The sequence below is a fragment of the Salmo salar genome, chromosome ssa22, assembly GCF_905237065.1.
Source record: "Salmo salar chromosome ssa22, Ssal_v3.1, whole genome shotgun sequence".
Taxonomy (NCBI): Eukaryota; Metazoa; Chordata; class Actinopteri; order Salmoniformes; family Salmonidae; genus Salmo; species Salmo salar.
In genome coordinates, this window is record NC_059463.1 from 43,391,650 (window position 1) to 43,418,539 (window position 26,890).

Genomic DNA, 26,890 nt, shown 5'->3' on the forward strand with positions numbered 1-26,890 from the left:
GTATTAGGTGTCTCACAGTACGGACATTGCAATTTATTGCCCTGGCCACATCTGCAGTCCTCATGCCTCCTTGCAGCACGCCTAAGGCATGTTCACGCAGATGAGCAGGGACCCTGGGAATCTTTCTTTTGGTGTTATTCAGAGTCAGTAGAAAGGCCTATTTAGTGTCCTAAGTTTTCATAACTGTGACCTCAATTGCCTACCGTCTGTAAGCTGTTAGTGTCTTAACAAAAATATTTGTCATTCAAAATACATCTGTGAATGAGAATAGCATAGACTCCGACTTTCATAATTATTCCCAATTAAAAGCAGTAACTTTAGGACATTAAACACTTTATCAGAATAGTTTGGAAAATACTCTTCATAACTTTAATTTGTGTTAATGCTTTTGTGATATTTCACTTAGTAGGATTAGGCTTTTGGTTGTTTGGTTCGCAATGGCAAGGATTTTTTTTCTTTCTGGCCTCACATGCTGGGATCATTTCTGTCTTATAATGCTCTGCTCAAATGTAAGGTTTGTTCAAATTTCTCATTTGATTTTTATATCTTGCCATTGTTTCTTCTATCTCTCACATTATTACCTTAGCAGTGGTGATTTTAGCATGTGAATGTTGATGGGACAAACATTAATATATTTTAGTTCATGCATGCCAGCAAAGTCTCTACACAACACTAAACAATACATTAATTGCACTATAACAGTGACAAATGGTGCCCACAAACTGTTAGGGCCTACATAAAGCTGTCCCAACAGCAGAGCTTTCTTTTCAGCACAATGAATCCTTACCACTGCTACACTGGCTGTCAGCGAAGCCTTGTCTGGCAGCGAAACAGTTCATTCAGCCTCATTTACTTCTGTAAAAAAAACATAGCTGACGTGGCTAACTTGCTTAAACAAATGTATTTTCTACTGACAATTGAGATGTACAAACTATGGCATAAGGGGATGACGAGCAGATAAGAGGCAATCTGTAATTTCGATTAAGACATTAATGAGCGAGCTAGGATGGACGTAGTCAATATAACTATTTGTTCAGCACCTTTGAAATGTACAGTGACAGAATTCAGAACATGGGCCGATCTTACAATATTCTCCCTGTACACCAAGTAAGAACCGTAGGATGAATAAAGAGGGCATATAAGCAGACAATGAAAGCTCTTACAATATTTGATGATTACATTTCTCTAAAACAGGTTATAGGCTACCTGTGCACCACCAAGTCAGAATAGTAGGCTAAGTAATGAGGGGGAAAGGGACCAAATTATTAGGGTGAGGCACATGGGCTACTAACAGCTTCCTACACAACATACACTTAGTATGACTTTCTTAGCTACAGTATATATATCTCCTTGGCATATTACATAATTTATGGAGCAGCATACAAGACAAGGACTCACTTGAACAGGAAGGCGGAGCGGCGGTCCTTGTAGGTATATTTAGTCATCAAACTTCGTCATCAATGTCTGGATTTATGGTGCTTTCAAGACAACTGGGAACTGGTAAAAAAACAAGGTTGAATCAGGACGTCAGTGATCTTCAGGTCGGAGCTCTAGAAAGAGGCCGAAATCACGACTTGGAATTCTGAGTTGGATGACCGTTCAAAACTTATTTTCCCAGTCGGAGCTCAAATTCCCAGTTTTCTTGAACTCACTGAAGTCTGAGATTTCCCAGTGCCGACTTCCCAGTTGTTTTGAATGCGTCAGAAGTAATCCTGGACTGACAGCATAGCCAATGTATTCAACCTTTTCTGGCTCATGGCATGTGAACGTTTATCCTTTAAAGTTTAGAAAAGAGACCCTTAAACCCAGACGTGGACCACACACCCACTCCACTGAATAGCAGGCTAGTGATTGCTTTGCAACGCTTGTAGTTAGCCACTGAATCATTCCAAACCACTTATTGTTGAATTAGCGATTTCCAACTTGTTGTTTAATGTTTATGTACAATGGCCGATGAGCACCGGTACATTTTATCTATAATTTCACTTCATATTACAAGGATTGAAAAGGATTTCCCAGTAGATTGTCGACGTGATTCATGATGATGACTACTTGTCTAGTTTGCTAGCTAAGATTTTAAAAGTATGATGTTTGGGGCTCCCGAGTGGTGCAGCAGTCTAAGGCATTGCATCTCAGTGCTAGACGCGTCACTACAGACCCTGGTTTGATTCCAGGCTGTATCACAACCGGCCGTGATTGGGAGTCCCAGACTGCAGGAGCATAATTGGCCCTGCGTCGTTAGTGTTTGGCCGGGGTAGGCAATCAAGGATTGGACCCTTTTTGTAAATTTTCGCCTAAAATGACATACCCAATTCTAACTGCCTGTAACTCAGGCCCTGAAGCGAGGATATGCATATTATTGGTACCATTTGAAAGGAAACACTTTGTAGTTTGTGGAAATGTGAAAGGAATGTAGGAAAATATAACACAATAGATCTGGTAAAAGATAATACAAAGAAAAAACCAACCGTTCTTTAGTATTTTTTTGTACCATCATCTTTGAAATGCAAGAGAAAGACCATCATGTATTATTCCAGCCCAGCTGCAATTTACATTTTGGCCACTAGATGGCAGCAGCGTATGTGAAAAGTTTTAGACTGATCCAATGAACCATTGCATTTCTGTTCAAAATCTTGTATCAAGACTGCCCAAATGTGCCAAATTGGTTTCTAAATAACTTTTCATGTTTCAAAACTGTGCACTCTCCTCAAACAATAGCATGGAATTATTTCACTGTACTGGCTACTGTAAATTGGACAGTGCAGTTAGAAGAACAAGAATTTAAGCTTTCTGCCAATATCAGATATGTCTATGTGTAACGCCCTGGCCATAGAGAGGGGTTTTTTGTTCTTTATTTTGGTTAGGCCAGGGTGTTACATTGGGTGGGCGTTCTATGTTCCTTTTTCTATGTTTTTGTATTTCTTTGTTTTGGGCCGTGTGTGGCTCCCAATCAGGCACAGCTGAAGCTCGTTGTTGCTGATTGGGAGTCACACATAAGGAGCATGTTTTTCCTTTGGGTTTTGTGGGTAATTGTTTCTGTTAGTGTTTGCACCTGACAGGACTGTTGGCTGTCGGTTTTCTCTTTTCTTGTTTTTGTATAGTGTTCTTTCTCTATTAAATATGACGAACACTAACTCCGCTGCGTTTTGGTCCACTCTCTCTTCAGACAGCCCTTACACTATGCCCTGGGAAATTTTCATGTTACTTACAACCTCATGCTAATCGCATTAGCCTACTTTAGCTCAATGTCCCGCAGGGGACCCACCGATCCTGAAGAAGTTTTAACTGACTTGCATAGTTAAATAAAGGTTAAATAAATAACAATGAAATAAAAATTCCATAAAGTTACATTAGAAGTGCCCATCCAAGAAGGTCATTGGCCACAGATAAAATGATGTGAAATCACATTATATCTACCATACCTTTGATTAGACTGATCATGTTAACATTTTATTTAACCAGGTAAGTCAGTTAAGAACAAATTCTTATTTACAATGACAGCCTGTGATGCAGCCTGGATTTGATCCAGGTACTGCAGTGACACCTCTTGCACTGAGATGCAGTGTCTTAGACCACTGCGCCACTCAGCAGCCCCCCATCATAAGGAAGCACCCAAGGGGCTTCAATTTTCAAGCCCTCCCCGTAGATTTTGTGGCAACGTAGTGTTCCCATGAGTGACAGAACTCTGAGCCAATCACGACACAACTAGAGAATATTACCAACCCCTACACTCCGTATTTTCTGCTAACCACAGAAAGCACTGAGTTAGGCTGAAACACCTGCATTTTGGTCCTGCCTTAGTCAAGGAAGCAAAAAAGAGAATGTTTGTATGCAGCTTTATTAACTCAATATATATATATATATATATATATATATATATATATATATTTTACATTCTTTGCAAACTGATATTTGACACACAATGCCCAAATAACATGCAAAACAGGCAAATAAAAATAAAAATATCAGATTTCTTTTTCTTTTTTTTTACCGATGCGCCAAGTCTGGAACCAACAGGACCCTGAACAGCTTCTACCCCCAAGCCATAAGACAGCTAAATACTTAGTTAAAAAGTGAATGCTACCCGGACTATCTGCATTGACCCTTTTTTCACCAACACTTTTGACTCATCACATACGCTGCTGTTACTGTTTATTATCTATCCTGTTGCCTAGTCACTTTATCCCTACCTATATGTACATATCTTCCTCAATTACCTCGTACCCCTGCACATTGACTTGGTACTGGTACCCCGTGTATGTAGCCAAGTTGTCGTTGCTCATTGTGTATTTATTTCTCGTGTTATTTTTCTATTATTTCTCTTTTCTTTGTCTCTGCATTGTTGGGAAGCGCCCGTAAGTAAGCATTTCACTGTTAGTCTACATCTGTTGTTTACGAAGCATGTGACAAATACTATTTGATTTGATTCTATCCTATAGGATTTTATCTTATAGGATCCTATAGGAATCCAATACAAGAATCCAATAGAAAAATCCTATCAGATTTTGGAACCAGTCCTATTGAAATCCTATAGGATAGGTTCCAAAATCTTTTAGGATTTTCTATTGGATTCTAAATTGAATTTGTATTGAAATCCTATTTTTACCAGGGAAAAGCATAAAAAACACAACTATAACATCACATCAAATATTGAAAAGTACAATGATTGATATAAAATCAATGTGAGTTATCTGCATCATGTTTTTGCATTATAGCAAGGATATTAGCTTATCTAATGCAAGTGTACACTGTTGGGTGTTACATGTATAGTTTAAAGTAGTGTAATGCATATCCAGTGTATGCACATTCTTTCAAGGTTTTTGTCACACAGGTGCATATTGTGCCTTTAAACAGTATATTTAGGCTTTTACATTAAGTGAAACGATACAACCACAATATGAAAAAATGTAAAGGAAAACTTTCCCTCCAATGTTACTTTATCCTGCCTTGAAAACAAATGTCCTATTTCCTATGGGGGAAAAAGACTACATTGACCTTGAATTACTCTGAAATCCAATCTAGGCTATGTACTGCATGGCTCTCTAATCTCCTAGTGTGTTACACTCATGCATGTTGTTGGAGGTCCCCGATGTAGTCATTGGCAAAGTTCATAATCTGAGTGAATGCGTTCAGTATCAGGATGTCCATGTCGTTATCCAGCATCCCCTCCTCATGGTAGTTCTTCACAGGCAGGATGCAGTTCATTGGAACGCCCAGCTCATTACTGCAAATCTGCATCTGAGAAACGATGAAGACAAAAAGGGCTGGATAAATTTAGCGTGAGGGATGATCTTTGGATCAGGTCAACACAACCAAGATTTAACGGTCGCTTTCCAGGTTGACTATATTGCAGATGTTGCATTACATCAACCAATTGCGTGCCATGTCATCAACTGTACCTTTGGGCATCAAAAGTACAGCTTTATCATATGATGTGGTCAGCTGATATGTAAAATCTTATCCAGGCGTTGTGAGATTTGGCAATGTAGTCAGCCTGGAATGTGGCCATTGTGAAATTTCATCAGCTCTGCGGTGATTTACCTTATCTTTGATTGCCTTGCTGAAGTAGATTCTCTTCACATCCTTGTTCACCAGCTCACAAGCCTTGTCTGGCATGGTCATGACAACAACTTGAGGGATTTCTGCCGTAGAAATGTATAATTAATTAATAGAAGGACTAACTTAAGTAATACTGTCATGTAATATTTAAAAGTCAAGAACTACTACAGCTGAATACCCAACCACAGTTACAGTTACAATTAATTAAGATAAGATTAGAAATGCTAAAAAACAAAAGGGTTTCATGAGCTTACTTACGCAGTTTACTGGCTTCTGCCCTGATGTGTTTCATCTTGACTATGACATCCTTATTCATGCGAGAGATTGTGTCTGCTGTCACAATACTGACCAGACAGTGAGTTTTGTCACTTAAACTGGGATTCTGAATGTATTCTTCTTTTTGGTCCGATAGCGGGTGTAAAGGATTGAACTGGCCAAGAAAAGATAAGACTTGTCAGATGATACTACTTTGTTTACATCTAATTTATTTAAATCTTTGGCTAGTATGTGTGTGTGTGTGTGTGTGTGTGTGTGTGTGTGTGTGTGTGTGTGTGTGTGTGTGTGTGTGTGTGTGTGTGTGTGTACGTGCGTGCTGGTGCGTGTTCATGACTTCTGAATTACCTCATAGCCTTCAGGTAGATGGCCCTTCAGAGCATTGATGATGTCATCAGGGTGCACTCCATTTTTCTGTGTCTCCAGACCCATGACATCATTGAATGCAAAGGGAAGACGGTTTTCTCCTTTACGGCCTTGAAAGTAGTGTGTCTTATACTAAAAATATATGTTTTATTTTAATAACATAGCTTAAATTCTTATTTTCGAAGGAAATTATAGATACCCACAAACTCGGAAACATAATAAAACATCCCCGACTGCAGAAATATAGGATTTATTTGGGACACAATACCCCAAAATGTGCAAAGTGCAAAAATGTGCACAAAGGAAATGTGCAAGACTAACGTTTCGGTTTACTCAACTGAAAGTATGTAACTTAACAGTAGAATTAAGAAATAAGGCCCAAGGGGGTGTGGTATATGGCCAATATATCATGGTTAAGGGCTGTTCTTTGGCATGACGCAACGCGTGGCAGGAACTTCACTGGACTTTATGCAAACTGGAAACCATATATCCTGAGGCTGCATTTATTGTAGCTGGGGATTTTAACAAAGCATATTTGAGGAAAAGGCTGCCTAAATTCTATCAGCATATTGACTGTAGCTCGCTGCTAAAACACTAGAACACTGTTACTCTAACTTCTGGGATGCCTACAAGGCCCTCCCTGTCCTCCTTTCGGCAAATCTGACCACGACTCCATTTAGCTTCTCCCTTCCTTTAGGCAGAAACTCAAACAGGAAGTACCCGTGCTAAGGACTATTCAACGCTGGTCTGACCAATCGGAATCCATGCTTGAAGATTGTTTTGATCTCGCGGATTGCGATATGTTCCGGGTAGCTTCCAATAATAATATTGACGAATTCACTGAAATGGTAACTGAGTTTATCAGGAAGTGTATAGGAGATGTTGTACCCACTGTGACTATTAAACCCTACCCTAACCAGAAACCGTGGATAGATGGCGGCATTCGCACAAAACTGAAAGCGTGAACCATTGCATTTAAACATGGCAAGGTGACTGGGAATATGAAAGAATACAAACAGAGTAGTCATTCCCTCCGCAAGGCAATCAAACAGGCAAAACATCAGTATAGAGACAAAGTGGAGTCGCAATTCAACGGCTCAGACACAAGACGTATGTGGCAGGGTCTACAGACAATCTCGGACTACAAAAGGAAAACCAGTCACATCGCAGACACCGACGTCTTGCTTCCGGACAAGCTTAACACGTTTTTTGCCCACTTTCAGAATAACACAGTGCCACCGATGCGGCCCGCTATCAAGGATGGTGGTCTCTCCTTCTCCGTGGCCGACATGAGTAAGACATTTAAACATGTTAACCCTCGCAAGGCTGCCGGCCCAGACGGCATCCTTAGCTGCGTCCTCAGAGCATTTGCAGACCAGCTGGCTGGTGTGTTTACAGACATATTCATTCTCTACCTATCCCAGTCTGCTGTCCCCACATGCTTCAAGATGGCTACCAATTTTCCTGTACCCAAGAATGCAAAGGTAACTGAACTAAATTACTATCGCCCCGTAGCACTCACCTCGGTCATCATGAAGTGCTTTGAGAGACTAATCAAGGATCAAATCACCTCCATCTTACCTGTCACCCTAGACCGACCCACTTCAATTTGCTTAGCGCCCCAATAGGTCCACAGATGATTCAATCGCCATCACACTGCACACTGCCCTATCCCATCTGGACAAGAGGAATACCTATGTAAGAATGCTGTTCATTGACTATTGCTCAGCATTCAACACCATATTACCCTCCAAGCTCATCATTAAGCTCGAGGCCCTGGGTCTGAACCACGCCCTGTGCAATTGGGTCCTGAACTTCCTGACGGGACACCCCCAGGTGGCGAAGGTTGGAAACAACACCTCCACTTTGCTGATCCTCAACACTGGGGCCCAACAAGGGTGTATACTCAGCCCCCTCCTGTACTCCCTGTTCACCCATGACTGCGTGGCCATGCACGCCTCCAACTCAATCATCAAGTTTGCAGATGACACAACAGTAGTAGGGTTGATTACCAACAACGACAAAGACAACCTACAGGGAGGAGCGGAGAGCTCTGGGAGTGTGGTGCCAGGAAAATAACCTCTCACTCAACGTCAACGTCAACAAAACAAAGGAGATGATCGTGGACTTCAAGAAACAGCATAGGGGCACCCCCCTATCCATGTCGACGGACAGCAGTGGAGAAGGTGGAAAGTTTCAAGTTCCTCAGCGTACACATCATTGACAAACTGAAATGGTCCACCCACACAGACATTGTGGTGAAGAAGGTGCAACAGCGCCTCTTTTACAGATACACAATTGAGAACATCCTGTTGGGCTGTATCACCGCCTGGTACGGCAACTGCACCACCCACAGGGCTCTCCAGAGGGTGGTGCGGTCCGCACAATGCATCTCCGGGGGCAAACTACCTGCCCTCCAGGACACTTACAGCACCCGATGTCACAGGAAGGCCAAAAAGATCATCAAGGACAACAACCACCCGAGCCACTGCCTGTTCACCCCGCTATCATCCAGAAGGCGAGGTCAGTACAGGTGCATCAAAGCTGGGACCGAGAGACTGAAAAACAGCTTCTATCTCAAGGCCATCAGATTGTTAAATAGCCATCACTAGCACAGAGAGGCTTTAATAAATGTAACACTAGTCACTTTAATAATGTCACTTTAATTATGTTTACATATCTTGCATTACTCATCTCATATGTATATATTGTATTCTATACTATTCTATTTTAGTCTATGCCGCTCTGACATTTTTCATCCACATATTTACATATTCTTAATTCCATTCCTTACTTAGATTTGTGTGTATTGGGTATATGTTATGAAATTGTTAGATATTACTTGTTAGATTTTGCTGCACTGTTGGAACTAGAAGCACAAGCATTTCGCTATACCTGCGAAAACATCTGCTAAACACGTGTATGTGACCAATAAAATTGGATTTGATTTGGCCATATATCACAAGCCCCGAGGTGCTTTATTGCTATTATAAACTGGTTACCAATGCAATTAGAGCAGTAAAAATAAATGTTGTCATACCCGAGGTATACGGTCTGATATACCACAGCTGTCAGCCAATCAGCATCACCCCCCTCCAATTCCCCCCTTTTTTCCTCAGAAAAGTCTCAATTCGTTGGTGCATGAAATCTACAAGGTGTCAAAAGTATTCCATAGGGATGCTTCCCACAGTTGTGTCAAGTTGGCTAGATGTCCTTTGGGTGGTGGACCATTCTTGAAACACACAGGAAACTGTTGAGCGTGAAAAAAGCAGCAGCATTGCAGTTCTTGATACAAACCGGTACGTCTGGACCCTACTACCATACCCCGTTCAAAGTCACTTACAGTACATCTTTTGTCTTGCCCATTCACCCTCTGAATGGCACACATACACAATCTATGTCTCAAGGCTTAAAAATCCTTATTTAACCTGTCTCCTCCCCTTTATCTACACGGATTGAAGTGGATTTAACAAGTGACATCAATAAGGGATCATAGCTTTCACCTGGTTCAGTCTGTCATGGAAAGAGCAGGTGTTCATAATGTTTTGTACACTCAGTGTATATAAAACAATTAATCCCTATGTGAAATATTAATGGTGCATTTCAAGATCAGTAAGTTGGTTTAACGCGTTGCAATCTTGATATGATGGCGCCTCATGCGGGGGGATGTTTTGTACACTCAGTGTAAATGTTTGCTTCTGAACTTACATTTTGGATTTTTTCCCATGTTTCCAACAGTGTGCAGTTTCTATCCTTTCCATTATCCTACTTTTTGAAACCTACACATCTGTGACTGACTATGTTTTGTATTAAAGACCCAATGTAGCCGTTTTTAGCTCCATATCAAATAATTTCTGGGTAACAATTAAGTACCTTACTGTAATAGTTTTCCATTATGAAACTAAAATACATTTTTTAGAAAAAAAACTATTTAACAAGACAGAATTTTGCTAGGACTGTTTGGGAGCTGGTGTGAGTGAGGGGCCTGATTGGAGGGCCTAATAGGAGAGATATGTAACCTGAAAACTAGCTGTTATTGGCAGAGAGGTTTGGAACACTCGTTGTTATTGGTCTATTAAGCCAAAACTCTGCCATGTTAAACCTGCTGATTAGAAGGTGCTGTGTAAATTATATTTTCAACCAGCAACTATCAGGAAATAACATTAATCACATTTTTTCACACTTTTACAGTGTTATTTTTATCAGCTGTTGTACAATATGATACAAAACACAGGAAAAACGGAATTTAGACTGGGCCTCTAAAAGAGTGCAGATGAACACTCTTTGTTTCTATAAGTCTCTCTTCATGTCTCTGTTCTGCCTGTCTGTGGCTCATGAAATGTTTTAGTGTACCAAGGTATATTAGGAAGCCATATCCCATCCCTGAATGGTGTAGTTAAATTTATTAGGCAAACCAACTTACTTTCATGGTGAAACTTGTGCCAGAGGCTGCAGCTACCAGGGCATTATGTGTTGATCGTCCTTGGAAAACGTTGTTGACTGAGTTGATGAAGCTGGACTTCCCTGCACCGACTGGTCCATGTAGCAGGCATCTCAGCTGACCCACATCAGGATCACTCAGTTCAAACTTCCTCAGTGCGTCCACCATGGCATCTCTCTGTTTTTTACTGTCAGATAAAATAAAGAGTGTTACTTCTGTAACACATCTTATGGAAGACATACTGTATGGGTTATAACATATATCATATGCTACAACAGGGATGGGCAACTCCAGTCCTCGGGGACCTCATTGGTGACACACTTTTGGTGACACACTTTTGGTCCAGCCCTAGCTGGCACACACCTGACTCCAATAATCAACTAATCAAGGTCTCCAGTTGTGAATACTCCAACAATACTTTATACTAGAAGCTCCAACAAGATGCTACTTATGCTTTCAATACAACGTTTGATCACGTGCAATTACATCATTTATTTTAATTGGCTCATGCCTGATGCGCATTTTAAGACATATTGCTTGTCTTAGCCTGTAAGCAGTCTATTGACAAGGTCGAACAGAAATCCATGCCTTGGTTTTGTTTACCTGGCCACTTTTGTTTTCAAATGCTATCTTTTTAGCATTTGTGGCACAAATCCAATGCAAGTCAATGGTACCGATATTATAATTTCATGTCCAAATCGTCCTCAAGTATGTAAAATGTATTATGTAGCTCAATTAAGTTACTTGTAGATTATTTGGACATGACTAACAATAACAGGGTAAGGAAACCAATATGTCATTTTGTAATTTCGGTGAATTATCTCTAAGTATTATTAATTATGTACAATATTGATTGCATCAATATAACAGGATTTAAAGGTCCAATGCAGCCATTTTTATCTCAATATCCAATCCTTTCTGGCTAACAATTAAGTACCTTACTGTGTTTGTTTTCAATTAAAGTGGTCAAAAAGAAACAAAAATACCTTCTTAGTAAAGAGCAATTTCTCAAGCAATCATTTTTCTTGGATTGTCTGGAAATGGTCTGAGTGGGGAGGGGAAAACTGAAAATTATTGGCAGAGAGGTTTGGAACTCTCTTTCTTGCTGGTCTATTAACACACCCCCTAAGGTCTAAGGGCCCGCGGCTAGTTTTCTACTAAGCTAACATATGGAATTGTTTTAAGATGGTCATAACAATAATAATTTAGCTATTAGAATTTTTATTTTAGGATCCCTGTAAGTATCCAAGAAATATATTTAAAAAAGTATTTGATGAATCATTGAATTTGGCCATACTGCTATTAGACCATAGAAACACGTTGAATAACATATTCATACATGGTAAAACAGATAGTCAAAACATTTATCAAAAGGAAGTTTGTTTTGAATTGTCTGTCCTGTGACAAATTAACAATTTTGCTTACCGTTTTTGTTATTGGTTTTCCGTTAAAACGATAAGAAAATATCATAAAATTCCATGCCAACTCACATACAGAATAATGGTCCCGCTGTGTATGTATGACCACTAGGGCCGGGCAATGAAGTTATATCTACTGCGACCCTTTACAGACATAGAACAGTAACATGTCGATAGCGACAATTTATAATTTTTCTGACAATTAAACAAAGTCCGCATCAGAAGCATCTGTACCTTTTCAGATAGAATTCTGCGATGGCATAGAATGTCCATTAACACTTTACTTGACACCCAACGTAATAATATATTATGGCATGGTCATAACCATGTCATAATATGTCATAACATCTGACATAATGTGCCATAACCTGTTATAATATGGTCATAACTCTGTCATGACCCATATATTTAGACCTGTTGTGACATATATTGTGTTGTTTTATGGCTGGTTATGACACCTACATAAGAGTGTAAAAACCCACAAAACCTACCACGGTAGTTATTTTATGGCTGGTTATGACACCTACATAAGAGTGTCAAAACCCACAAAACCTACCACACAAGTCAAAACATTCCATTACACCATAGCCTGTGTCAACAGTATGTTTATGTTATATAACTTCACCCCAAAAAATTATTGACGATATTAAATTATCATTGTAATTGCGCACACATTGATATCAGACAAGCACCTACCCCAATGCTCTGTTGCTGATGACTGGGATGAATGTAGGAGCACATTTCAGGAGCAGGACAAGACACCCTATTTTTGACTGATGATTGACATAAGGGCATGTACAGTACTTGATAGGCCTATCTGGCTTATGTGATTATGATGGTCATAATGCTTCTTTACAGTGTCAAAGTGTATTTTCATAGTCCAAGTAAAGTGACACAGGATGGTCATAATGCTTCACGACAGTTTTCTACAAGTGATTTAAAATATGATGAAAACATGGCTGTAAAGAATTCATTACAAGAACAACAAATTATTTAAGAAACACATTTTCAAACGCAAGTAAACTTCTTGGTAGGGAAAACATCTCATTTGAACAAATATGGGCTTTGACAATCTTATTTAGGTGTTATACCCAGCCTTAATAAAATAACAGAATATATGTCACAACAGGTGTAAATATATGGGTCATGACAGTGTTATGACCATATTATGACAGGTTATGACAAGTTATACAACGAGTGGGTCTAATCCTGAATGCTGATTGGTTAAAACTGCATTCCAGTCGGTGTCTATTCCTCAAGTTACCACCGGCTAAATCTATGACGTTAAAATGCCTATTTACTCTGTTCCATCTGACTGCACTTGATCTCCACTATTAAAAGCATCTAGACGTTTAGACTAACATTTAGTTTATACAGAGGAGATTTGAATTAACCTTGCTGTCTGTCTCTCCAACATTTGCAACATTGTTTTAATATAAACATTTCAGATGTCCCATAGTAATGAACATGTCGGTATGAGACAGACAGGCATGCAGCTTTTCTCAGCCAGTCAAAATCATGAATCAGCATAATTGTGTTAGCTGTGTTGTTGGCTAGCTCCTCTGAACAACAGTGTCCTGAAGAGTGAGCACATTTTCTATGCCAGGCGAAATCGCGCTTCATTAGCTCATTGTTATGGATGTATTCAAATAAATGTCACTAGAAAACAGCTTAAACAAAGGCAAATGCGGCTACTTTGCTGTTTTTCTGGCTGCGCTTTTTGACTGTAAGTTAGCCGTAGTTGGCTAGCTAGCAAGCAACGGATAAGAACATTGCCAGCCAGGATGACAATGGAACATTTAGAACGAATGACTGGGTCATATCCATAGATACAGAACAAAAAGACTGAACAACTGAGTCGAGTCTCAAGCAACCGAACCGATAGAACAAACAACCAGCCAGCTTGGGTAGCAACCCTAGATTTGTGTTGGGACTATATCTTGTGGAAGGATGAAATAGTATGAATAAATTCATCAAAATAATGTTTTTAATGAAAATATGTCAATCATTATTTGAATATGTTGTATAAAAGTGATAATGCCCTCGAATGCCCTCGAAGCTGGTTTTTGGAGGATATATTGGCACTTCGTCTCGGGCCTAACAACACCTGTGCCAATGTATCCTCCAAATACCAGCGTTTCTGGAGTTATGACTTAATTGTGTCAGCTGTTATGACATATGACATGGTTATGACCGTGTCATAACGTGTTAAAACACTGGGTGTCAAGTAAAGTGTTACTGAATGTTCTGTATCATTTCCCTGACAACAATAAATGTTCCTGATTGATGTGCTGCTGTGTTGATTTTTATGCTGTTTTTTAATGGTAGGGTAGTGTACTTTCTTTCTACTAACTGTCTTGGTAAGTAATTTAACAAACTTTAAAGTACTTTTTTTGGGAGAGAGTGGTCTGTGCACAGGCAGGCTGCATTCAAGCAGCTCGAGATTATGTGATTGACTGTCAGTGATGTAGTGCTATTTATTTTAGGTGAGTGAGTTTATTTATTTTTTAAATGATGTCATAATTTCCTCAATCAAAGTTTGTACTGACCCTTATGGTACCGACAGATGTAGTCAATTGAATAGCTTATAGAATATGCATGAATGCGGAAGACACATTTCAGTTGAATGCATTCAGTTGTACAGCTGACTAGGTACCTCCCTTTCCCTTTACCTTAAAATGCATCCTCCAATTACAACGTCTGCCTATGCCCACACACATTGTCTTAAGAAAATGTTATATTTTTGTAATACCCTGAAACACCAAGTTAGGAATAGGCTACCTAATTTAAAAAAAGGCCATCATCACTGTCAATTGTGAATGATAATTTTTCACTTTTGAAATGTCCAACTGCATTTCCATGCCAATCATTTGATTGATCTCAATCCGTTTCATGGGAATATGCATTTAGAGCTTCTTGAATTACTGTTTTGTGAGAGAATTAGAGCAGACTATTCAGCTTCAGCTAACCATCCTAAAATGTCATTAGATATGAGATGTTTTTGGTGTAACAGTAACATTACAGGCCTTCTATGCTATGGTATTATATTATTTTGTTACGTAAAATGCTTATAAATCATTATGTGATCTTCTGAGACATTGATTCAGCTTTGATCAAACTTTACCAAACGAGCACCATTGTGAGAAGTGATAATCTTCTATTTGTAATAATAATACTACTACTAATAATGATAATAAGTGATGAGTATAACTACTAGGCATAGGTAACAGATCTTGATAAGATGTTATTTTAAGCCATAGGAATGCCCTTTGGTGCAGAAAGGATAGCGCCAGGATCACTCAATGATGGTAAAGAAGTTGAACCAACTTGTGGTGCTAAGGGATAGCTGAAGGATAGTTCTGTCATTCGGTCAGTTCAAGAACAAACAACAATCATTTGCAGTAGGCCTACGACTACGTGGTATAACTACAGTGCCTTCAGAAAGTATTCACACCCCTTCACTTTTTCCACATTTTGTTGTGTTACAGCCTGCATTTAAAATAGATAAAATTGAGTTTTTTTGTTACTGGCCTTCACACAATACCCCATAATGTCAAAGTGGAAGTATGTTTTATTTTTACAAATTAATTGTAAAATGTCTTGAGTCAATAAGTATTCAACCACTTTGTTATGGCAAGACTAAATAAGTTCAGGAGTAAACATTTGCTTAATAAGTCACATAGTAAGTTCCATGGACTCACTCTGTATTCAATAATAGTGTTTTATAACATGATTTTTGAATGACTACATCATCTCTGTACCCCGCACATACAATTATCTGTGATGTCCCTCAGTCGAGCATTGAATTTCAAACACAAATTCAACCACAAAGACCAGGGAGGTTTTCTAATGCCTCATAAAAAAAGGCCCCTATTGGTATTTGTATTTATTAAAATAAAAAGCTGACATTGAATATCTCTTTGAACATGGTGAAGTTATTAATTACACTTTGGATAGTGTATCAATACACCCAGTCAGTACAAAGATACAGGCGTTCTTCTTAACTCAGTTGCCTAAGAAGAAGGAAACCACTCAGGGATTTTACCATGAGGCCAGTGAAGGGTTTCCATTATGCAATTGTGGTATGGACATTTGACCAGCAGCATTTAAATTTACCCGTACATTTCTCCCAAACCCATATGCATTGTGTGTGTAATCTGATTAGTGTGTCCACCCGCGGTGCCCAGAAATCGCATTTAGATTATGGTAATTCATCTTAAATGTCACACCCTGATCTGTTTCACCTGTCTTTGTGCTTGTCTCCACCCCGCTCCAGGTGTCGCCCATCTTCCCTATTATCCCCAGTGTATTTATACCTAGGTTCTCTGTTTGTCTGTTGCCAGTTCGTCTTGTTTCGTCAAGTTAACCAGCGTTTTCCCGTACTCCTGTTTTGCTCTAGTCCCTGTTTTCTAGTTTTCCCGGTTTTGACCATTCTGCCTGCCCTGACCCTGAGCCTGCCTGCCGTTCTGTACCTTGTGACACTGTCCTGGATTACTGCCCTCTGCCTGCCCTGACCTTGAGCCTGCCTGCTGTTCTGTACCTTTCGGGCTCTGCTATGGATTACTGACCTCTGCCTGCCCTTGACCTGTCGTTTGCCTGCCCCGTTTTTGTAATAAACATTTGTTACTTCGAACTGTCTGCATCTGGGTCTTCTCCTGAGCCGTGTCAGTACGAACTGGCCATGATGGACCCAGCAGACTTGTACCAGCCCTGCAACTCCATCTCCTCCCAAGGAGCCACCATTGGAAGGCACAAGGAGTTGCTTCATGGTCTTATGGAGGGGTTCCAGACCTTGACCGAACGCCATGGCCGCGAGTTGAACACATTGCTGGAGCAATTCCGCGGGTTGTCTGTCAGGCAGACTACCACAACGGTAACCTCCCAACCCCTCAGTAACCCGGCTGTTAACAGCGCAGCTCCCCCAGCCACCCCGGTTTCCCAAGAACCCCGCTTACCCGCCCCTGGAACGCTTCGCTGGAGAGTCGGGAACATGTCGGATGTTTCTCGCTCAGTGTTCTCAATAAAATTGAGCATGCTATTACCGACTAATGCAACAAGGCACAAAAGTAATACTACAAAAAAATTGGCAAAGCAATTTTTGTACTGACTACAAAGTGTTATGTTTGGGGCAAATCCAATACAACACATTACTGATTACTACTCTCCAAATGTTCAAGCACAGTGGTGGCTGCATCATATTATGGGTATGCTTATAATTGTTAAGGACTGGGGAGTTTTTCAGGATGAAAAAGAAACAGAATGGAGCTAAACACAGGCAAAATCCTTGAGGAAAACCTGGTTGAGTCTGCTTTCCACCAGACACTGGGAGATTAATTCACCTGTCAGCAAGACAAAAACCTAAAACACAAGGCCAAATCTACACTGGAGTTGCTTTCCAAGAAGACAGTGAATTTTCGTGAATGGCCGAGTTACAGTTTTGACTTAAATCTACTTCTGAAACTATGGCAAGAATTGAAAAGGGTGACTAGCAATGATCAACAACCAATTTGATCGAGCTTGAATAATAAAGAATTATAAAATAATAATGGGCGAATGTTGCACAATCCAGGTGTGGAAAGCTCTTAGAGACTTACCCAGAAAGACTCACAGCTGTAATCGCTGCCAAAGCTGCTTCAAAAAATGATTGACTCAGGGGTGTGAATACTTACAGTACCAGTCAAAAGTTTGGACACACCTACTCCTTCAAGGGTTTTTCTTCATTTTTACTATTTTCTACATTGTCATAACTGTGGCTACTTTGAAGAATCTCAAATATATTTTGATTTGTTTAACCCTTTTTTGCTTACTACATGATTCCATATGTGTTATTTCATATTTTTGATGTCTTCACTATTATTTTACAATAAAGATAATAGTAAAAATAAAGAAAAACCCTAGAATCAGTATGTGTGTCCAAACCTTTGACTGGTACTGTACGTAAATTAAATATTTATGTATTTCATTTTCAATAAATGTATTCAATTATTTTATAACATGTTTTTACTTTGCCATTAAGGGGTATTGTGAGTAGATGGGTAAGAAAAAAATAGATTTCATACATTTTTAATTCATGCTGTACCAAAACAAAATGTGGAATAAGTCAAGGGGTATTACTACTTTCTGAAGACACTGTATTTGTAGGCTACTGCCTAATGTAAATAGCCTACAAATACATATAGCTTATTATCATTGCTCTGTTTGTGAGGAGAGCTTTATTGCGAGTATGCATCTCTTTGTATTGTGTAGCTTATCATAAATAAAGTTTGATTTGATTAGCTTGAACACATGGCTACAATATGCCCTATCACAGAATAAAAGAAAACAGAGAGGTGAACTATCAATTCATATAATTTATTTGCATAGATTAAACATACTATCAAATCAATTCACCACATAGTGAACATAAATCATTACTATGTAGAATAGCATGAAATTCGTTTTAAAACAGTCATAAAATCAAGCTTTTGGTGTGGTGTGTTCATGCATCTCAAACTACAACCTAAATGCATTATTACCTCCAACTTGGCCCAGTTCACATTTCCAATTGCCCACCCTGACATACAGTACCAAGATAGAACAGGCCCTGCGTCTCAACTAATAGCCAATGTAGGCTAAATATCCCAAGCAGGGCTACAGCAACTTCCAGAGAGGGTCAGGCTCCTTGATTTTTGCAGTGGCCACTCTGGTTTGGGTGTCCTCGGCGGAACAGTGTCACCGTAACCAAGTGGTCACATTGTTTTGGATTCCACTGCACAAGAGGGGTTACATTGAGTTTTATGAACTTCAAGTCAGACACATGATAAATGTAGATGTTTTTACAATGTTCTGATTGGCGAAAGTGATTAAGCCTCCAAAGGGCACACGTACATCTGCACGACACAGGGATTCTTTAGCTAAATAGCCCAGTACTGTACTGCCGACCGTCACGTTGTACAGCGCCATATTTTCCGTTCCATCCTAACAGAAACCCAGAGGGTTTTTTGTTTTTCATGGAATAGAAACACCATAATGTTAATCAAATTAATTAAGCAAGTTCCAGTCAAAAGTTTGGACTCATTCCAGGATTTTGCTATATTTTTAATATTTTCTACGTTGTAGAATAATAGTGAAGACATCACAACTATTAAATAACACATATGGAATCCTTTCAGAACAAATTCTTATCTACTCCTTGAACCTCGGTCTCCTATACATATTTATTTGGTTTGTCATTCTAATGTTTTTCATGGATTTTTTTATGGTGATTAGAAAAAAAGTATTTAGAATTTATTATAATTAATTTTCCAGAAATAATATTTCCAACTCTGTGTATTCTCAAATGGAAAAAAGTGAGGGAGCTCCACTCCTTCATCCTCCCTATTTGGTCAGACAGTATAGTACTTACCTCCAACATGTTTTCCTCCATTGTTGGTCAAATTCTGTGTGACACACATGGGACACATTTTGATTAAATGAACTTAATTATTGTTTTGCAGATTCCAATACCCACATCTATAATTTTCAAAAGAATCTGATGATTTTGATTACACACAACAACTGAGAGTAGACTACAATCAATGATATGTACTGCCTTGGGACTGTTGTCAATGCATGCGCTAAAACAGAGTATGCTGATTTCCTGAACAAGTGACAGGAATTGTGACTGATGAACTGTGCTTGAACCGAATTTGCACTCACAGTCGATATATTCACTATAAGGGTATTTTACAGTTATGTCATATGTCTCTTACCCTTCTTTGGTGGTGGTGGTGGTGGTGGTGCTGGTGATGTAGACCCTCCTCCGCCCATCTTTGCTTTTCAGAGGGGGAATATAAAAATACTATCTGAGTCTGCAAAGAGCCACATACAAACAGATATATGTTCTGTATGTTCTGGGTGCCTCCTTGTTGCTGACAACTCAAGGATTGGAAACTGTTGCAGATGATGTGAAATACTGTAATACAATCAGTATACAATCAGTACAACATATGGAACTATCATATAACTGCACTCAAAATGATGATGCCTGTATTTCAAACTCTTTTTGCAGATCTACATTGAGAAAAGAAGGCATTTCAGCCTAGTGAAGAATGCTCCTTATGAGATGGTAGAGAAGGGGGCTTCAGACATCGAGAAACTACTGACCAAGAAACGCAAAGCACTCTTTATAAGTCAGCAATTTGACCTCTATTTATTTCACACAAAACACATAACATTTAGGGGCAGTTTCACAGACAGATCAAGCCTGGTCCTGGAATAAAAAAAAGCTCAATGGCTCCATTGAAAATGCTTCTACGGCGTATTTCAGTACAGGGTTTACCCCAGTGTTTGCCCGAAAGGCTCAGACTTTTCTTTTTCCATCCATGCTGGCCGGCACCAGGGGCTTTGCTAGGATTTGAGAACATTGGGGGCTCTGCCCAAAGCCAGAGGGGGAACCCTAGTAGATTGGTCCTGGGGTCTCCCCCAGAAGAAAACAAAATAAATTTCAATAGCTAAATGCATCAATCTGGTGCACTTTGAGATGAACATCCAGCTAGCAGATATTGGACCCTATCAGATATTTAAATGTTTATTTATCTAGGCAAGTCAGTTAAGAACAAATTATTATTTACAATGACAGCCTACTCCGGCCAAACCCGGGCGAGGCTGGGCCAATTGTGCGCTGCCCTACGGCACTCCCAATCACAGCCAGATGTGATACAGCCTGGATTTGAACCAGGTACTATAGTGACAACTCTTGCACTGAGAAGCAGTGCCTTAGCCCACTGCACCACTCGGGACTATACATTGGTTCCAACTTCAAAGATACTTTGTTACTTTACAATTGTACAATTTATGCTCCCTGCTTAAAAAAACCACGAAGACTGGTGGAAATCCCCAAACCCAAGATTGTAATTTCTACAACTCACACTTCGGAGGAACATACTGCATGGTAAGCTGGTGCGCACCAAGTGGTTCATCACTTTTCAGTATGAAAAACGGCTGTGAGTATTTTTTACAATATTCACAACATATTGACACAATTACAATCTTCATAGAACCGACATCGGGTTGAAATATTTGAATTCCATAAACTAAAAAAACATTTGTGAGCTCAAAATCAAATCAAATCAAATGTTATTGGTCACATACACATGGTTATTGCGAATGTAGCGAAATGCTTGTGCTTCTAGTTCCGACAGTGCAGCAATATCTATTCAGTAATATCTAACAATTTCACAACACATACCTAATACACACAAATCTAAGTAAAGGAATACGAATATATAAAGATAAATACGTGGATGAGCAATGACAGAGCGGCATAGGCTAAGATGCAATAGATAGTACAGAATACGGTACATACAGTTGAAGTCGGAGTCATTAAAACTCGTTTTTCAACCACTCCACAAATTTCTTGTTAACAAACTATAGTTTTGGCAAGTCGGTTAGGACATCTATTTTGTGCATGACACAAGTAATTTTTCCAACAATTGTTTACAGACAGATTATTTTACTTATAATTCACTGTATCACAATTCAAGTCATTTCAGTCAATTGGAGGTGTACCTGTGGATGTATTTCAAGGCCTACCTTCAAACTCAATGCCTCTTTGCTTGACATCATGGGAAAATCAAAAGACATCAGCCAAGACCTCAGAAAAAAATCGTAGGCCTCAACAAGTCTGGTTCATCCTTTGGAGCAATTTCCAAATGCCTGAAGGTACCACGTTCATCTGTACAAACAATAGTACGCAAGTATAAATTCCATGGGACCACGCAGCCGTCATACCGCTCAGGAAGGAGACACGTTCTGTCTCTTAGAGATTAACGTGCTTTGGTGCGAACAGTGCAAATCAATCCCAGAACTACAGCAAAGGACCTTGTGAAGATGCTGGAGGAAACAGGTACAAAAGCATCTACATCGACATATATCGACATAACCTGAAAGGCCGCTCAGCAAGGAAGAAGCCACTGGTCCAAAACCGTCATAAAAAAGTCAGATTACGATTTGCAACTGCACATGGGGACAAAGATTTTGAGAAATGTCCTCAGGTCTGATGAAACAAAAATAGAACTGTTTGGCCATAATGACCATCATTATGTTTGGAGGAAAAAGGAGAGGCTTGCAAACCGAAGAACCCCATCCCAACCGTGAAGCACGGGGGTGGCAGCATCATGTTGTTGGGGTGCTTTGCTGCAGGAGGGACTGGTGCACTCCACAAAATAGATGGCATCATGAGGGAGGAAAAATCATGAAAGCTGAAATAAATAATTATTTCTACTATTATTCTGACATTTCACATTCTTAAAATAAAGTGATGATCCTAACTGACCTAAGACAGGGAATTTTTACTAGGATTAAATGTCAGAAATTGTGAAAAACTGAGTTTAAATGTATTTGGCTAAGGTGTAAGTAAACTTTCGACTTCAACTGTACATTTGAGATGAGTAATGCAGGATATGTAAACATTATTAAAGTAGCATTATTAGTGAGCCCCAAACTTGGTGGGTGTCAAATTAGCTAGCCTGTGATGGCCGAGCTATGTACTCAGAATATTGCATAAAGGAGTTCTGTATCTATAATTCTTAAAATAATTGTTATGTATTTTGTCAACGTTTATCATGAGTAATTTAATAAATTCACCGGAGGTTTTTGGTGGGTATGCTAGTTCTGAACATCACATGCTAATGTAAAAAGCTGGTTTTTGATATAAATATGAACTTGATTGAACAAAACATGCATGTATTGTATAACATAATGTCCTAGGAGTGTCATCTGATGAAGATCATCAAAGGTTAGTGCTGCATTTAGCTGTGGTTTTGGTTTTTGTGACATATATGCTTGCTTTGAAAATGGCTGTGTGATTATTTTTGGCAGGGTACTCTCCTGACATAATCTAATGTTTTGCTTTCGCTGTAAAGCCTTTTTGAAATTGGACAATGTGGTTAGATTAACGAGAGTCTTGTCTTTAAAATGGTGTAAAATAGTCATATGTTTGAGAAATTGAAGTTATAGCATTTTTGAGGTATTTGTATTTCGCGCCACACGATTCCACTGGCTGTTGACTAGGGTGGGACGCAAACGTCCCACTTAGCCCAGAGAGGTTAACAGTCTGATGGCCTTGAGATAGAAGCTGTTTTTCAGTCTCTCCATCCCAGCTTTGATGCACCTGTAAATTGAAGTGGGTCCAGTGTGAGCGGTAAGGAGAGGTGATATGATCCTTGACTAGTCTCTCAAAGCACTTCATGATGACAGAAGTGAGTGCTATGGGGCAATAGTCATTTAGTTCAGTTACCTTTGTATTCTTGGGTACAGGAACAATGCTGGCCATCTTGAAGCATGTGGGGACAACAGACTGGGATAGGGAAATATTGAATATGTCCGTAAACACAACTGCAAGCTGGTCTGCGCATGCTCTGAGGACGCGGCTAGGGATGCCGTCTGGGCCGGCAGCCTTGCGAGGGTTAACACGTTTAAATGTCTTACTCACATCGGCCACGGAGAAGGAGAGCCCACAGTCCTTGGTAGCTGGCTGCGTCGGTGGCACTGTATTATCCTCAAAGCGGGCAAAGAAGGTGTTTAGTTTGTCTGGAATCAAGAATTCAGTTTTCCTTTTGTAGTCCGTGATTGTCTGTAGACCATGCCACATACGTCTCGTGTCTGAGTCATTGAATTGCGTCTCCACTTAGTCTCTTCCCCCACATTTTTTATTGTTTGATTGCGGTGGGAATAATTACACTGTTTGTATTTGGCTATATTCCCAGTTTCCTTTCTATGGTTAAATGTGGTGGTTCGCTCTTTCAGTTTTCTATCCATGGTTTCTGGTTAGGGTAGGTTTTAATAGTCACAGTGGGTACAACATCTCCTATACACTTCCTTATAAACTCACTCACCGAATCAGCGTATAAATCAATATTATTCTCTGAGGCTACCCGGAACATATCCCAGTCCGCGTGATCAAAACAATCTTGAAGCGTGGATTCTGATTGGTCAGACCAGCGTTGAATAGTCCTTAGCATGGGTTCATTCTGTTTGAGTTTCTGCCTATAGGAAGGGAGGAGCAAAATGGAGTCGTGGTCAGATTTGCCAAAAGGAGGGCCTTGTATGCATCGCGGAAGTTAGAGTAACAGTGGTCCAGAGTTTAACCAGCGTGAGTGTGACAGGCGATATGGTGATAGACTTTAGGTAGCCTTGTTCTCAAATTAGCTTTGTTAAAGTCCCCAGCTACAATAAATGCAGCCTCGGGATATATGGTTTCCAATTTGCATAAAGTCCAGTGTAGTTCCTTGAGGGCCGTTGTGATATCAGCTTGAGGGGGGATATACACTGCTGTAACAATAACGTAAGAGAATTCTCTTGGGAGATAATACGGTCGGCATTTGATTGTGAAGAATTCTAGGTCAGGTGAACAAAAGGACTTAAGTTCCTGTATGTTGTTAAAATTACACCATGGGTCGTTAATCATGAAACATACACCCCCGCCCTTCTTCTTCCCGGAGGGATGTTTATTTCTGTCAGCACGACGCACCGAGAATCCAGGTGGCTTTACTGACTCCGACAGCATATCCCGAGAGAGTCGTGTTTCCATGAAATAGCATATGTTACAATCCCTGATGTCTCTCTGGAAAGCAACCCTTGCCCTAATTTCGTCGACCTTGTTATCTAGACTGGACATTAGCGAGTAATATACTCGGAAGCGGTGGGTGGTGTGCGCACCTCCAAAGTCTGACCAGAAGACCGCTCCGTCTTCCTCTTCTCCGGCGGCGTTGTTTTGGGTCGGCCTCTGGGATCAGTTCAAATGCCCTGGGTGGTGCGGACAAAGGATCCGCTTTGGGAAAGTCGTATTCCTGGTCGTAGTGCTGGTAAGTTGACGTCGCTCTGATATCCAATAGTTCTTCTCGGCTGTATGTAATAACACATAATATTTTCTGGGCTAACAATGTAAGAAATAAATCATAAAAAAACTAAATACTGCAAAGTTTTCTAATGACTAGAAGCGAGGCAGCCCTCTCTGTCGGTGCCATCTTGTTTACGCAGTTGTTTATTTTTCTAGAAATAAATGAGATCAAGCCCGAACTGTGCATATTAGGGAGTTGTTGTTTCCAACAGGCCAATATTCTACATAGTTTAGTGCCGAAAACATGGTAATTAACTACATTGACCATAATCCATTGCGCACCTACTTGTCCTGTCAGTTTGCTTCTTTTATGCCTGCTACATTAGGTTAGTGTGGGGCAGACACTGAGAGTGAGAAGAGACAGAAAAATGCATGCTCAAAAGGGATAGGGAGCAGATGCTTCGTGATTTATCTCTACCTGAAAATACATGATCTAAGTGACTGACAGTTGGTAATCAGCAGTCATAAAAGTATGCCTTATTTACTTTGAAGAACTACTTAAATAGTGATTTTGTCCGACAGCATTGACCGCAGCTCTTTGGAGATGATGACTTTGAATTAAATAATGAAGTTATCAAATAAAACAAATGTAATATATACAACAACTGAAATATTTTATTTAAGTAAAGTAATGTGAATAAAATTATGGTTACCAAAAAGCACTAATTGCTCAGCACTAGTGGCAGACCATGCCGAAGTACAGTGCATTCCACTGAATACATACATTTTTTGTATTACGCTGAACAAAAATATAAACGCAACATGTAAAGTGCTGGTCCCATGTTTCACGAGCTGAAATAAAAGATCCCAGAAATGTTCCATATGCACAAAAAGCATATTTCTATTTTTGTTTACATCCCTATTAGTGAGCATTGTAGTATTTCTATCTGTAATAAAGTGTTTTTGTGCGGAAAAACTCATTTTCATTGGCTGGGCCTGGCTCCCCAGTGGGTCAGCTTGGCTCCCAAGTGGGTGGGCCTATGCCCTCACAGGCCCACCCATGGTTGCGCCCCTGCCCAGTCATGTGAAATCCATAGATTAGGGCCTAATGTATTTATTTCAATTGACTGATTTCCTGAACTGTAACTCAGCAAAATCTTTGAAATTGCTACATGTTGCATTTATATTTTTGTTCAGTATATATTTACTTCCCTATTAACACATATTTGTTTTAAAGTAAGCATTAGTCCAGTATTCCCTGCCGGACATTTCACACAAAATTAACACGTTTCGTTTGCAAGTCTGACATGTTCCACGGCATGTGAAATAACCTGTTTCCAATACATTTGTAATATATTTAGTTACAAAAAATGCACTCCAAACTAGCTTGTCAGGTGTTTGTGAAAGCAAAGATGGGTGGAATGCAATTTGACGGGTTACAATTCAATTTGTGTTAAAGTATAATGTCTTATTTTGTATTTATCGTATAGGCTTAATCTGTATCTAGGAAACTGCCCTGTAATGTAAAGGCTATATACTGTAGGAACAATAGAAGACAATGTAACACATTCCCCTTGTGCACAAATTACAGCGAGCTTCTACAAACATTGCAATATAGCAATTAGATTTTTCCTTTTACATTGCAAATGGGAAGAATATACTGTACTGTATATCAAGCAGGTCCTCCACCAATATTTATCAGTAGAATAATTGGTAATGCCACAGACTTACCTTGTTAGTATTAGTTCCTCCTGAGACCGAGATGCTGATATAGATGTGAAACAATGATTGCAGCTGCATTTATATAGGCTACAATAGAAAGTGAAATTGACTGACTGACTGATGCAGTAAGTTTCACTTTCCAGTGTTAGATATAGAATAACTAGATAATTCTACAAATCTATCAAGTAGAGAGAGCAATCTGGCTCTCTTATTTCTATACCAATTTCCTGTAAATGGTACCATTACAGGAATAGAGGGGCATAGTTTCACTTTCAACATGACTCTGTTTTATGACTGTCCCATCTCATCGAG

General features: G+C 39.6%; 1 protein-coding gene across 5 annotated transcripts; it reads right to left on the minus strand.

Annotated features, from left to right (window-relative positions):
• Window positions 1–3,819: 3,819 nt before the first annotated feature.
• Window positions 3,820–26,791, minus strand: LOC106583431 (interferon-induced protein 44). Of its 5 annotated transcripts, none has more exons than XM_014167584.2 (8): window positions 26,588–26,791; window positions 19,788–19,850; window positions 19,442–19,475; window positions 10,622–10,826; window positions 6,181–6,330; window positions 5,818–5,989; window positions 5,542–5,642; window positions 3,820–5,238 (listed from the first exon to the last, which is right to left on the minus strand). In XM_014167584.2, exons 2-8 carry the CDS (start codon window positions 19,843–19,845, stop codon window positions 5,065–5,067), a joined length of 894 nt encoding a protein of 297 aa, XP_014023059.1. In that variant the 5' UTR covers window positions 19,846–19,850; window positions 26,588–26,791; the 3' UTR covers window positions 3,820–5,064. The 5 variants fall into 5 exon arrangements, with proteins under 5 accessions (XP_014023059.1, XP_014023060.1, XP_014023058.1 ...); XM_014167585.2 differs by having other exon boundaries at window positions 19,788–19,990; window positions 26,588–26,756; XM_014167583.2 differs by having other exon boundaries at window positions 19,788–19,845; window positions 26,588–26,698.
• Window positions 26,792–26,890: the final 99 nt, after the last annotated feature.